Source organism: Polyodon spathula, chromosome 8 (genome assembly GCF_017654505.1).
Source record: "Polyodon spathula isolate WHYD16114869_AA chromosome 8, ASM1765450v1, whole genome shotgun sequence".
NCBI lineage: Eukaryota > Metazoa > Chordata > Actinopteri > Acipenseriformes > Polyodontidae > Polyodon > Polyodon spathula.
The window spans coordinates 20,753,914-20,769,560 of NC_054541.1; the positions used below are offsets into that span (position 1 = coordinate 20,753,914).

Consider the following 15,647-nt stretch of genomic DNA (forward strand, 5'->3'; position numbering starts at 1 on the left):
TATATAGTCCAGGAGGCTATAAAATGGCCGACAAAGAGTCTGCAAATTATTCTTCATTCTGACGTTCACCGTGAAGTGCTTGCAATTCCTGCATATTAATGGTATTTTCTTGTGGGTTATGTCACCCTACTGTGGAAACAAATGGAGGTCCCATTGATAGACATGCAGTGTCAAGCATACCATTCCTTGTAGTCTACTATCACTTTCTATCAGAGAACTCTCCAGCAACTATTAATCCACCATGTCTGTGATTTCCATTGTTTGTAGGCTTTGTGATTAGGAGCATGCTGATATCTTTTAAGAAGTACTTTTCGGCAAGTCTTAATAATCCATATTAGAAAATTGATTTCCTTTAACCTGACTGGTTCTCCAACCCCCCCCCCCCCCCCCCCACACAAGCCTAAGGTGCTGACTGTTGTTGTGCTCCTTGTCTTTAAGAAGTCAGCCCCCCGGAGGAAGTGCGCAGCATGCAAGATCGTGGTGCACACCGCCTGCGTGGAGCAGCTGGACAAGGTACAGGGGCAGTGGCACCTCATACACCAGTTCTGCAGTTCTGTATTCTCATGCATATTTGTACATACACTAATTACACAACTGCTTATGCATACCATATATTCATAAGCCTTTCAAATATTTTTGTCCCACGTTTGCTTTCTGAGAGTTACTCAAACAATCAATATTCTGATTTAATGGAGAATAGCAAATTTAAACATAGTTAGATCAGTGATAGTATGTGGGGCTGGCAGAGTTGAAAGATCACCTTGTCACATGATTTAAATGGAATGAATAAGGCTGTTCTGACACACCACTTAGAATTATACAACACACAGATTGAAACCAGGTAAAGGCAAATAAATGATAATAATTCAATATAGTGCAACAGAACCCAGAACCACTATAAATGATGGCAAGTACCATAAAATATTAAGGGAGATTATTTTTTTTTTTTTTGAAGCTACATTAAAATGACATTTGATGCTAAAAAAAAAAAAAGGCTAGAAGACAAAACTGTCACATGTATCTAATTAAATAAGGAGACTGGAAAATATTTACAATCCAATTTCATCTTACAGATGGAAAGCCATATTAGCGCCCACCAGTGTAGCTTTGCAAGCTCAGAAATCTTATTTTTCATCTGCAGATCAATTTCCGATGCAAACCAACTTTTCGAGAGGGAGGCTCAAGGTCTCTGAAGGATGTAAGTTTCTGTTTTCGCTGCCTGGAGTTACATTACTGTAGCAAACACTAACTCAGAAGTCCAGTACGCATAAAATAAAGAAAATATACAGTGGTTTGGAGAAGTATTCACCCCTGCAAAGTTTTCACATTTTGTTGGCACCTGAGCGTACTCCACAATGCTTTCAAATTAGTCTTTACATGTAGAATCTACACAAAGTACTCATAAATAAGTAAGGTTTACAAAGATAAATCTCAGTTGCTTAAGTATTCAACCCCTTTGCTACTGCAGTCCTAAATCGGCTCAGGTGCAAATTATTTGTTTGAAAGGTCACAAAATTGGTGAAATGGTTTCAGCCTGTGTGTACTCAAAGTGGTTTAACTTGTAGATAATTTCCATCGGGTATATAAAGACTTTCAAGCTGAAACTCACATAGTGATCGAACAAAGCAACAAGTCCAAGGAGCTTTCGAAACAAGTCATTGATATAGTGGTAGAGAGGCACAGAGCAGGAGAATGGTACAACAATATTTCAAAGGCGCTGATTATCCCTCTCAGCACAGTGAAGTCCATCATTAAGAAGTGCAACATGCATCATACCACCCAGACACTACCTAGATCAGGTCACCCTCCCAAACTGAGCAGCCAGGCAAGCAGTAAACTGGTTTGGGATGTCACTCTGAAGCCAATAATGACCTTGAGAGATCTGCAAAGTTCTGTGTCTGAGATGGGAGTCAGTGTTCACACATCAACAATAAGCTGGTCCCTACACAAAGCCATTACTCTAAAAGTCTCATCTTAAAATATGTATGGAGTTTGCGAAAAAGCATGTAGATGATACTGCAGACATGTGGGAAAAGCTTTTGTGGTCAGATGAGACAAAAATTGAACTTTTTGGTCTGAATTCCAAGCGTTATGTCTGGCGCAAGCCCAACACTGCACATCACCCAGTCATCACCATTCCAACTGTCAAACATAGTGGTGGCAGCATCATGTTATGGGGATGCTTCTCTTCAGCAGGGACTGGGAAGCTTGTCAGGATAGAGGGGATCATGGATGGTGCAAAGTACAGGTGAATCCTTGAGGAGAACCTGTTTGAGTCAGCCAAGACTGGAGAGGAAATTCACATTTCAGCAGGACAATGACCTGAAGCACAAAGCCAAAGCCACACTTGAGTGGTTGAACAGAGTTAATATTCTTGAGTGGCCTAGTCAAAGTTCTGGCTTGAATCCAATCAAAAAATTATGATGAGACTTGAAGATTGCAGTCCATCAACGATCCCCAATAAACTTATCAGAACTGGAGCAATTTTCTTGTGAAGAATGGGCAAAAATTTCACCATCCTACTGTGCAAAGCTAGTAGAGACCTATCCAAAAAGACTCATAGCAGTAATTGCTGCAAAAGGTGCTTCTACCAAGTACTGACTTATAGGGCTGAATACTTACGCAACCAGTAAATTTCATTTTTTACATTTTCTTTGCAAGTTTTGGTGACATTTAACCTCCTACTCATATAACAGTGTTCAGTTTAACAACTACAGCTTTGAATAAAAAAAAAAAAAGTTTGAAAAACTGTGCATACATTACTTGTAATTCAACAAAATGTGACACTGTTGGTAAAGGGTGAATACTTCTGCAAACAACTGTAACTGCAGACAGAATGCAACCTCATAAAGAAGCTAGCCAATGCAGTTAAACCACTGGAAATCTGAGCTACAAAACATTGTTGAGGTACCAGGATGCAACGGCAACTTTTAATGTAGTGTTTTAATATAAAATCTGCATTAAAGTAAAATAAGCAAGAAAATAACCAAAATGTTTTAGCACAATGATGGAGGAACAGTGATAATGTTGCTAGTGAAAATAACAAGAAATAAAATATTGTTTTAAAGCTGTGGTTCATCAGTTTGAGTAAATGTAGTTTTATATTATGAGTAAAAATGTATGGTCACGTATAGGACAGTGCAATATTTGGGAAGTGGATGGGGGTCAAAAAACTGAAATTTGTAAAAACATGTGTTGTAGCTGTACTATGTACGTCCCTAGCAAGAGAACAGAAACAGTTTTTTGATTGCAGAGAAATAATGTGGAGCTTTCCAACTTGTTGGCCCCACCTGCTTGGGTGGAGTCAAGAGATTGGGAAGGCCACAGTGTCGCATAATTTCTCTAGAGCAACAAAACTCAAGAATCATCCCCTCCCCCAGTTGTGCTGAATATCTTTTGTATACTTGTTCTATTTAATTAGGAATGTGCAGATTTCTTTAAGTGTATGTATGTAAACAATGTCTTGCTGTTGTGTGCTGGGATCCTATTACATGCTGATTGCGCTTCAGGTCAGGCTGAGATGTAGTCCCAGACTTTGGCTTCACTCTCAAGGTCCTGCTCTTAGTATTTTTTTTTTATAATTTTTCCAGCAGAACATTGTTCGGCACCACTGGGTTCATCGACGTCGCCAAGACGGAAAGTGCAGGCAGTGTGGGAAGGTGAGGTGAAAGCATCACTGTGGTTATTTTAATGATATAAATACAATACATTAATCATGCCGGTATCTTGAGTGCCAGTACGCTATCATATCAATATTTTTCTAATTAAAAATCCAGCATGTTTAATGGAATATCTGGTTAGTCCGTCTGGTTATGACTTGGCAAGTAAGTAAAAGTATACAAAAATCATCACATGCAAAAGTATTAATTGTATATTTTATTCTCTGGGTAAAAAGGTGCTTCTTGGGTTAGTTATGTTGTATCTCTTTTTACTTGTCCAGTACTATACTTTGTATTAACCACCTCACATAAGTAAGTGTTATTTTATGTACTGAACAAAAGGAATTTGCTCAAATACAGCAAAGTTTAAGTTCAATAAGTAACTCAATGCTTTATTAAATTTAAATTAAGGTAAGCATTTTACAGAAAGGATTTCTCCCTGCTTTACAGGTGCCCATTCTCCAATTGGCACGAAATTACCTAACTGGAGAATGACCACACCTGTGATTGTTGGCAAGGGTAGAATTAACCCCATCCCTTCAAACCTTACATTCCCACACACACTATTTACACAAGCAGGGTTTTTGACCTGCTACTGTCACAGAAAATGCTTGTTAACCACATCCTTATACAACCTTAACTTAAAGTTAAAATATGCAGATAAATTACAGTATGCTAGCATAGGAACACCAAAAATGGCAAGCAGCATTTCATATTGTAACATTTGTATATTATCTAGATTTCATGTTCTTTTGAAATTCCTTTTTTTTCAATTGTTTCAAGGTTTTTTTTTATTTCTCTGTCTTTCTTAGAGTTTTCAGCAGAAATTCTCCTTCCACAGTAAAGAGATTGTTGCCATCAGCTGCTCATGGTGTAAGCAGGCGGTGAGGATGAACACTTGTATTTATCTCAAAGATTTATCTGATTTAAAGCTGCAGTGCTTTAGTTTAGTAATAAAATGCAAATTGTGTTGTCAGTTTATTACATATAATCATACATAGCATCACTGTATTTACACATTTCCGACATGGTTTGCATTCTGATCAGTTTATATCCCCCAACTGAGGTTCTAAAAAAATGTTCCCTAGTGAAAACATGGTGAAGTGTAATAATCATGGTAGCACTGTAAAATATAAACAAGCATTGTAAAGCCCATAGAGGTATGGTGAAGAATATTAAAGAACATGGTAAACACAAGCTTCCTCACTCCTTGAAAACTGCTAAACAGTTACACTCCTGCTATTATTGCAAAAGTACAAGATGATGCCCTGTAGTGTACAGGCTCAGTTGTAGATTTGGTAGAAAAACTAAAAATAAATTGATGTTAACTTCTAACAGGCAGAGGCTGGGCAAGAGAACCATCAAGTACACACTACAGAAATGAGCATCTTAACAACTGCAGAAAAGAACAAAAGTTTTATTCAAACTCGACATATCAAACATCTGCACAGCCAAAACGTCGAAACTACTTAGAAAATGAAAAACTATAATAAAATAAACATTTCAAAAGAAACTAGTGTGTAAACAGGTATATTTACATACAAAACTATAAAAACTAAATAATTTTTTAATTTAAAACGAAGAAAGAAAGAAAGAAAGACTATGACAGGGATGGCTAAGAGGTAACGTCAGACGAGATGCAAACGGCAGAGACACACATGCATTTGAATGCAAACGCGCACTGCGGCGCTATGTTTATTTTGACAAACAAAAATAAAATATTTTAACAAACAGAAAACACTGCTTACAGAGCGAAAATAAAAGTTTTAAACTTAAAACAAATCACGAACACTAATACAACAAAACCCACATCAGGCTGGGCAATCGCCTTCACTGATCCTTATTTACTTTCAATTTTGTTTCCTCACCAATCTCTCTTCACTCCTCCAAACACCCACACAGAGCGCAGAAAACTGCAGCCTTTTATACAGGTGACCATCTCCCGATTAGCAAAAACTAATCAATAAATTAACTCAGGAGATGGTCACCTTCTGCACAAGTTTTTTTTTTGTGTGGATGGCGCTCACCTCACCCCACTTCTTCGTAGCTGGCAGCTCCCTATTCTGGGGCTCCAGCCACACTATCTCCTGCAGCGAAAGTGCTGCTAGGGGAGGTGGTCTACTGACTTCGGGAGGCGACTACGGCAGCTGACCCTTGGGAGGTGACTGCAGGAGGGGAGCCCCTGGCCTTGAACGCAGCAGCAGGAGCTCCACTTTTCCTCTTGGTGGTGGAGGCAGAGGCAGCTCCTCTCCTCTCCTCTTGGTGGTGGAGGCAGAGGCAGCTCCTGCTCCTCTCCTCTGGGTAGCGAAGGTGGCAGTGGCTCCTCCCACTGTCCCGATTAGCAACAATTAATCAATTAATTAACTTGGGAAATGGTCATCTTCTGCACAAGGTTTTTTTGTGTGGATGGGGCTTCTCCATCCACTTTGCCAAACAATAACAAAACATTGTATTTTTTAAAAAATACAAAACAAAATACATTCAAAACAAAACACACTGCTACGCTGTCATATTTATACGTCATAATAATAATACAAAACATACATACAAGCAGGGCTTTGCCCTGTCCCCTTAAATGGGGTGCAGGGCTCTCTCCTGCTACCCTGCTACACAGACACTGCACCTTTAAAACACAATTAGGTATTGAGATGGGAAAAGAGGAGAGAATTAAGATTTATTTTTAATTCACTTCAGTTTACATCTTCAGGGAAGAAGACAAATATAGAATAATGCCCTAATAGATGATTTATCAAATGTTTTAAAATTTATTTTTTGCACTCTTAATTAACTTCAGTAGCCTCTTTTAATTGTTTAATTTTTTTTAATGAATATGTTTTTAATGAAAACTCTGAAGATACAAAACTATAGCGAGAACCTCTTTTCCATGTTGGTCTAGTGCCATCCTGCTTTACTGAAACTGTAGGACAGGTGAATGACAGCGACTTGGAACTGGAAGAGCATTGACGGGCCAAAGGGCCTCCTCTCATTCATAATTTTGGGGACTGTGAGGCGAGAGTGTATTAAATGGAATGTCCAGACAGTAATTTATGTGTACAGAAATAAAATAATTTATTTTTATTTTCTATACACCACAAAAAGGATTAAATAACAAACGAAAAAACAAAATGGTGTGAGGGAAGGAGTGCAGGGGTGAAATCCAAAACAAACTGATGACACGTCTTTAATTTGTCTTCGTCGTGACCATAAACAAAAAAAAGACAAAAGAAATGTTAGTATTTCAAAAAAAACCCGCTGCACAAAACCAGTCTCTCCCTTCACCCGTGACTCCTCCTACTTTTCCTTTCGGACCAACCCCGAACACAGTAGTACGTTCCCTTTAGTATGTAATGTCCCGCCTCTGTAGTCAGTGGAACACCAATCCCCAGCTGACACGTGTCCATTTCCTTCACTTGACTCCAGTGGCTGGAAGTTACATACTCGTACTTCCGCCCCTCACCAAGGTGCCGCCCCTCAAAAAGATGACTTTTGCCATGGTCACGAGATCTTGGTAAGGGAAGTCCCGAGTTGGTTTGATGCCACCTACTGTCGGGAGGCTGAATCACAGACCGAAAACCCTTTGACTCATCACATATCCCACCCCTCAGAGTGGAGCCGAAGGAACACTCGGAAACCTCTAACCCTTCCCTTTTACCTCCCTCCCGGGAAAAAAAATCAGCATTTTGATGTAACTTACCCGCACGATACCTTATTTGAAAGGCGAAGGGTTGGAGCGCCAGGTACCACCGCGTAATCCTAGCGTTTGAATCCTTCATCGTGTCTAACCACTTTAAAGAAGCGTGATCTGTGATGAGTACAAAGGGTCGTCCCAGAAGATAGTATTTTAAAGATTCCACTGCCCATTTCACTGCCAGGCATTCTTTCTCCACTACCGAATACCTCTGTTCTCTGGGCAGTAACTTCCGACTGATGTATAGTATCGGGTGTTCTATACCATCTCTCTCCTGGGACAGAACCGCCCCCAGACCAGTCTGCGATGCATCTGTCTGCAGGACGAACTCTCGGCTGAAATCCGGGCTTATTAATGCTGGGGCCTGACTCAAATTAGTTTTAATAGATTCAAAGGCTGTCTGACACTCTGCACTCCACTTAACTTTATTTGGAGCGTTCTTTTTAGTGAGATCAGTGAGAGGGGCGGCTATAGTGGAAAAGTGTGGAATAAAGCGGCGGTAATAACCAGCCAACCCTAACAGTGATCTCACCTGGGTTTTCGTGGTAGGTACCGGTGAATCCAACAAAGCCTGGACTTTTGAAACCAACGGTTTCACTCTACCCTTACCCATTATGAAACCTAAATATTTAGTTTCTTCTTTTCCAATAGCGCACTTTGCCATGTTCGCTGTGAGCCCCGCCCTCCTCAGAGACTGTAAGACGGCTTCTAATCTAGTCAAATGTTCTCTCCAGGAAGAACTATAAATGACTACATCATCGATATACGCAGCTGCATACTCTCGATGAGGTTGTAAAACCCTGTCCATTAGTCTCTGAAAAGTAGCAGGCGCTCCATGAAGTCCGAACGGCATAGTACAAAATTGAAAAAGACCCTCTGGGGTTGAAAATGCCGTTTTCTCACGAGAGGCTTTCGTTAATGGAATTTGCCAATATCCTTTCGTCAGATCCAGAGTTGAAATAAACCGAGCTTGCCCCAGTTTGTCTAAGAGTTCATCTACTCGAGGCATGGGATATGCATCAAACTTGGAGATAGCATTCACCCTCCTAAAATCGATACATAATCGTAGTGACCCATCTGGCTTGTCTATTGGTACTATTGGGCTACACCACTCACTTCGGGAAGGTTCAATTACCCCAAGTTTCAACATACACTCCACCTCCCTTCGAACAGAATCTCTCCGACTCTCTGGAATGCGATACGGTCTCTGTCTAACTCTTAGACCTGGCGGAGTGATAATAGCATGTTCGATCAAATGCGTTCTTCCAGGCACGTTAGAAAACACATCACTGAACATTTTAATTAGATTGCTTACCTCTTCACGCTGATCAGGAGTTAATTGTTCCCCCATCGGGACCTCAATTGCTGACTCTGACTCAATTGAGGGTCCAAAATCCTCTCCCTCCTGTACAGGAGATATAAAATGGACTTCCCGTTCTTTCCACGGTTTCAGGAGATTAACATGATAAATTTGACTTTCTTTCCGACGCCCAGGCTGTCGGATCTCATAATTGACTTTACCAATTGCTCGAATAACCTGAAAGGGACCCTGCCATTTAGCAAACAACTTAGATTCCGATGAGGGCAACAATAACAACACTTTATCTCCAGGTCGAAAGTTCCGAATTCTTGCATTTTTATTGTAGCTTTGTTGCTGCTTCTGCTGTGCCGCTTTGAGATTGTCATGTGCCAATCGACCGACTAATTCTAAGCGATCGCGTAACTGCAACACGTATTTTACTACATTTTTAGACTCCTTTGACTGTTCTTCCCAGCCTTCTCTTATGAGATCCAAGATACCCCGCGGCTGCCGACCGTACAAGAGCTCAAACGGGGAAAACCCCGTTGAGGATTGTGGTACCTCGCGAACTGCAAAGAGCAAGTAGGGAAGCAGTTTAGCCCAATTGCGTTTTTCTTGATCTACAAAGCGGCGCAACATATTTTTCAAAGTCTGATTAAATCGTTCAACAAGCCCATCCGTTTGAGGATGAAAAACTGAGGTTCTAATTGAACGAATTTTCAATAATTTATATAGTTGCTGAATACAGTCTGACATAAAATTAGTGCCCTGATCAGTGAGAATTTCTTTCGGGATTCCCACCCTAGAGAATATTTTTACCAATTCATTCGCTACAGCTATTGCATTCATAGAGCGTAAGGGAACAGCTTCTGGATATCTCGTTGCGTAGTCCACTACTACTAAAATATACCGATATCCTGACTCTGTTCCCTCCAGAGGGCCTACTAAATCTACACCAATCCTTTCAAACGGTACCCCAATAATTGGAAGTGGAACCAGAGGTGCGGGGCGAACTGACTTAGGGGCAGCTAATTGACATTCAGGACACTCCGATACATACTTCCGCACCAGACCATAAACCCCAGGCCAAAAAAACCGGGCCAGAATTCGTTCCTGAGTCTTTTCAGTTCCCAAATGACCTGAAAATGGAATGTCATGCGCCAATCTCATGACTTCTGACTGAAAAGGCCTAGGAACCAATAACTGTTTTACGAGCTGTCCCGTCCCGGGAGCCCGGGTTATTCTATATAATAAGTGCCCAGATACAGAAAAATGCGGAAATACCACCGGTTGTCCTTCCTGCATATCCTTCCCCTCGATATATCTAACCCGTTTCCAAGCATACTGTAACGTGGGATCATTTTGTTGTTCATATCCCAAGTCAATATCTCGGTCCCAATGGTTAGGTACACAGAGAGGAGTGTCTTTTATTACATGACCTTCCACCTCAGTAACCTCGCAGCCCCGGTTACACTGAATACCTACTCCCTTTCCTTGCCGTTTCAACGATTGGTTTACTTTTGTGTCAGACCCCTCCCCTTGTCGTCTCAGAGTTCCCTCATATTTTTCCACCCGACGCTCTCTTTTTGTTTTTCTTGGGCGGATTTTAGGGTTAAACAGGTCGGATTGCAACGGAAAAATCTCGCCAATTGTTTTCTCCTGTTGCTTTAATTGTCCCCTGGTAGAAACTAAGACCATTTCCCGACCTAAAATACGATCAAAAAACGGCCAGTCTCTTCCCAGGAGAACAGGGTATGGTAAACATTGCGCTACAGCCACTTTAACGCAAGCTGAATAATCACCTACAATAAGTCTAACTTTAGTGGTGGGATAAACCCGAGTTTCTCCATGAATACAGGAGATAGCCACTTTACCCTGTGGCTCCCAGGCTACCCCATCCAAGAGAGCTTGCCGAATCAATGTTTGTGCACACCCAGAGTCCGCAAATGCGTAAGTACTCTTTCCCCCGACCTGTACTCTTAACTGATAAGGGCCCTCCCGACATTCCCCAGTGTTCCTACCTGTTACTGCTGACCAGGATCTTGTCGCCAGGTCCACCTTTATTACTGGACAATTCCTGGCAATGTGTCCAGGCTCATTACATTGGTAGCACACTTGGTTAGGAGGCATCAACGGAGTTAATCTGTCCTGCGAGTCCGCGACCGGCAGGTTAGGGGGATTCTCTCTCGCCCAGGATGGGGCTAACCTCGACCTCCATGGTCTGAAGGTCCGGTTACCCCCTCTGGGCTTCATTGGTTGGTTGGTCCGAGTTAGTTTAGGGGCAGGAGTGGGGTCTGACCCGGCACCTTCGTTTGCGTCTTCGTAGGCCTCCGCCAGGAGGAGGGCATCCTCGAGAGTGGTAGGTCTATTCCTCTTAATCCACTCTCGATTCCCTGGCGGTAGTATAGACGCAAACTGTTCTATAACTATTTTCTGCACCAGTTCTTGGGGTGTATGTTCTTCTGGCCGCAGCCACCGGGTGCACTGATCTAAAAGATATTGTCCCGCAACCCGGGGCCGCATCCCCTTGGACAGCTGGTATTCCCGAAAACGGCGCCGGTATGTTTCCTCCGTGATCCCGAGGCGTGAGAGAATGGCTTCTTTAACTTTAACATAGTCCCCTGCATTCGTGGCCGTCAGGGCTCGATACGCTGCCTGAGCTTCCCCTGTCAGGCAGGGTGCCAATTTCATGGCCCAGTGTTCCCTAGGCCACTCTGCAGCCTCTGCCACTCTCTCAAAAGTAATCAAGAAAGCCTCGGGATCATCTTCCGAGGTCATCTTCTGAAGATTAGGCTGAGCTGCAAACATCCGGGCAACCGCTCTCTCTGATGTTGATATTGATAGTTTTTCTACCAGCTGTCCCAAGAACTGGGCGAGCTGTTCCAGGTGCCGTGTCTCTCTCTCCTCTCGCTTCTCCTCCTGCTCCCTAAACATTGTCAAAACTGTAGCTGGATCCATTTTCACTTCTGACACCACGTGTGAGGCGAGAGTGTATTAAATGGAATGTCCAGACAGTAATTTATGTGTACAGAAATAAAATAATTTATTTTTATTTTCTATACACCACAAAAAGGATTAAATAACAAAAAAAAAACAAAATGGTGTGAGGGAAGGAGTGCAGGGGTGAAATCCAAAACAAACTGATGACACGTCTTTAATTTGTCTTCGTCGTGACCATAAACAAAAAAAAGACAAAAGAAATGTTAGTATTTCAAAAAAAACCCGCTGCACAAAACCAGTCTCTCCCTCCACCCGTTACTCCTCCTATTTTACTTTCGGACCAACCCCGAACACAGTAGTACGTTCCCTTTAGTATGTAATGTCCCGCCTCTGTAGTCAGTGGAACACCAATCCCCAGCTGACACGTGTCCATTTCCTTCACTTGACTCCAGTGGCTGGAAGTTACATACTCGTACTTCCGCCCCTCACCAAGGTGCCGCCCCTCAAAAGATGACTTTTGCCATGGTCACGAGATCTTGGTAAGGGAAGTCCCGAGTTGGTTTGATGCCACCTACTGTCGGGAGGCTGAATCACAGACCGAAACCCCTTTGACTCATCACAGGGACTGATGCAAAGTTTGGGGAAACATAAAAAAAAAGCAATATTCAAGGATGGGAGAGAGGTTTATATAGTAAAGGCACAAAACATTTGGTGTGCAGGTTGGTGTAGGTTTGCATCCTGGCTGTGCTGAATCTCGTCTAGGGATCTCCCTTGTGGGGGGGGGGGATAGAAAATCGTCAGGGACTGTATGACCTCAGCAGCACTCCTTTGGCCAAATAAGGGGTGAGCAAAGTATATCTCTTAATAACAGAATAATACATACTGTGGCAGTATAACATACAGTTCTGTGCAAAAGTATTTGCCTCTGTCTGATTTTCTGCACTTTTGCACATTTTTCACATTGAATTTGTTCAGATCTTTTTCTGGGTTGTAGTAGTATATAGAGGGAGTCTGAGAGACACCAAAGTTTGGTGCTTCTTTCATTTGTTTTGTGTGCAAGGTAATCAAACATGCAATTCCCCCCCCCCCGTTAACTCAAACCAATTAAAGGGATAATCTGGATCAGCTGTTTGAATACGTTGGTTAACAATCAGGCCTAATTTGGGCCTGCCCTGCCCAATATAAATCTGACTAACTTTGGCCCTTACAATCAGAGTAAAGTTGTTAGCACACTAGAGGTACATCATGCCACGATCAAAGGAAAATCCAGAAATCTCTGGAAAAAAAGTTGTTATGCCTATCAGTCTGGAAAGGGTTACAAAGCCATTTTTAAGGCTCTGGGGCTCCACCAAACCACAGTCAGAGCCATGTTGTCCAAATGGAGAAAGTTTGGGACAGTAGTGAATCTTCCCAGGAGTAGCCGTCCTGCCAAAATCTCTCCAAGAGCAAGGCATAAAATCGTCCAAGAAGTCACAGAGAACCCTAGAACAACATCCAGGGATCTGCAGGCCTCTCTCATCTTGGCTAAGGTCAGTGTTCATGACTCCACCATCAGAAAGACACTGGGCAAAAATGGGTTTCATGGCAGAGTAGCAATGCGGAAACCACTGCTCACTAAGAAGAACATGAATGCTCGTCTCAAGTTTGCCAAAAAGCACCTGGATGACCCTCGAGAGTTCTGGAACAACGTTCTGTGGACAGATGAGTCAAAACTGGAACTTTTTGGCCAACATGGGCCCCGTTGTGGCTGGCGAAAACCAAACACTGCATTCCACAATAAGAACCTCATACCAGCGGTCAAGCATGGTGGTGGTAGTGTCATGATTTGGGGATGCGTAGCTGCATCAGGACCTGGACGTCTTGCCATCATTGAAGGAACCATGAATTCTGCTCTGTATTAGAGAATTCTACAGGAGAATGTCAGGCCATCCGTCAGAGAGCTGAAGATGAAGCACAGCTGGGTCATGCAGCAAGAAAATGATCAGAAACACACAAGCAAGTCTACATCAGAATGGTTGAAGAACAAGAAATTTAAAGTTTTGGAATGGCCTACCCAAAGTCCAGACCTAAACCCCATTGAGATGTTGTGGCAGGACTTGAAACGAGCAGTTTGTGCTCGAAAACCCACAAATGTCACTGAGTTGAAGCAGTTCTGCATGAAGGAGTGGGCCAAAATTCCTCCACAGCACTGTGAGAGACTAATCAATAACTACAGGAAGCGTTTGCTTGCAGTTATTGCTGCTAAAGGTGGCTATAACAGGGAGAGATCTGTGCTGACTCTGCTGGCGTGTTCACGGGCTGTAGGAAGAGGGGGGCAGTCGTCCAACAACCGCCTGTGAGTCATGGCAGTGACACGGGGAGGTGGGAAAGTGGGTGTGTGGACTTTCCCCCTCTCTGAATGGCTGAGAGGCACGTCTTGGGAGATTGTTAGCCCTATAAATTAACGCTCTTGTTTCCTCAGATCTGCCCTTTTAAACGCGCCAAGAGTGCGGAAGCGCTGGTCAACGACCGAGAACCAGTGGGAGAGAAAGAAACGGAGGTTCAGAGCGAGACATTGAGGGCGGGGAACCCTTGGGCAGACCCCTGATTAGTATATCAGAGCAGGCTAGTGAGCCGGCAGTGTAGGACGGTGATCCGGGTCGCACGGGCAGCGGTGACCGGGATATCACTGCAAAGTGCAGCACCTTTTCTTTGTAGTTTTTGTTACTGTTTTATTTTCCCTGTTTTTGTGCCTTCTGTTTTGAATTATTGTTTCGAAGCACCTGCAAGGGTGCCGGTATTGTGTACCATCGCTTGGTATGCCCGTGGTTCTGTTTACCATCGTTGGTAAATCAGACCACGGACCCACAGCGCCATCTGCGGGACTAAAGAAAAAACAGCACCCTGAAATAAAACTGGGCACCTGTACGGTGTTGCCAAATTCACCTGTCTGTCTCCTGTGTCAGTGAATTACCCACCACCCTTCCACAGTGGCGTAATCAGTTATTGAGTCTAAAGGGACGATTATTTTTTCACACGGGGGCATTGGGTGTTGCATAACTTTCTTTAATAAATAAATTAAATAAATATCAAAATGTTGTGTTATTTTTTCACTCAGGGTCCCTTTTATCTAATATTAGATTTTAGTTGAAGATCTGATAACATTCATTGTCAAAAACGTGCAAAAATGCTGAAAATCAGACGGGGCAAATACTTTTTCACGGTACTGTATGTTCTTAAAAAAATGTAAAAATTGCTGCTTTTTTTCACCTTTTTGTCATAGTAAAATATAAAACAGCCAAAGTTTAAAGCATTCCATGTGTTGTTTTTGTGAGTTACAGTAATCTCAGTAATTTACAGTAGTGTTAGTCCATTTTTAGTAAGTCTTAATTTTATAACTTGTATGATGTACTGTATACCGTAATGTATAAAGTTACCATGGCATATTTTTTGACGGTTATCATACCATGGAAATGTTGTACTGGCCCATCCCTAGGCCAGATTCCTGGCGAGCATCAGTAGACTACAGCTTTAAAGAGCATGCAAAGTCTTATGTTTAGATTTTTAACTGTGTTCATATTTGGTGTTGTTACAATAGGTTATAAATAGTAGTTTATATTATTTTCCTGAAGTTTCACAATTTTCATATTCTGTATAAGAATTTATTTCATTGACTAAGCAAAACTCAGTCTTATGTGTTTTGATTTGGTAGCTGGAATATATTTTTATTACCCAGGGGACACAACAAATAAAGAGACACTTCATGAGTCAGATCAGGTAAGGTGGTTACCATGACACAGCCAGGCTGTGCCTCCAGGAAGTCAAAGGGTAGGGTTTACACTGTCATGGTTGTGCTTCTTTTTCTTTATTGTGCTTAGACTTATGAGGATCTCCCTGCCATTCCTGAGGTCATGTTGCCATCTAGTGATATTCAGCTGTAACTGCAACTGTTGTGGCAGCATACTGCTTTATTTATAGGTTGCACTTAACGTTATTAATATTTTTCTTGATAGCTGTACTGTGTATTGCCAGGTGTTTCATTGATAAGCTTGTTTTTTTTATGTTGTGTACATTTTTGTAA

At 42.2% G+C, this 15,647-nt stretch overlaps 1 protein-coding gene across 4 annotated transcripts in view; it reads left to right on the forward strand.

Annotated features, from left to right (window-relative positions):
- LOC121319582 (diacylglycerol kinase iota-like) overlaps positions 1-15,647 on the forward strand; it is a 115,409-nt gene that overhangs the window by 53,719 nt on the left and 46,043 nt on the right. For all 4 annotated transcript variants that reach the window (XM_041257163.1, XM_041257166.1, XM_041257167.1 and 1 more), the window contains exons 4-7: positions 439-513; positions 1,142-1,198; positions 3,591-3,659; positions 4,472-4,543. In XM_041257163.1, coding sequence (XP_041113097.1) covers positions 439-513; positions 1,142-1,198; positions 3,591-3,659; positions 4,472-4,543 — 273 coding nt within the window. The remainder of the gene's footprint in view (positions 1-438; positions 514-1,141; positions 1,199-3,590; positions 3,660-4,471; positions 4,544-15,647) is intronic.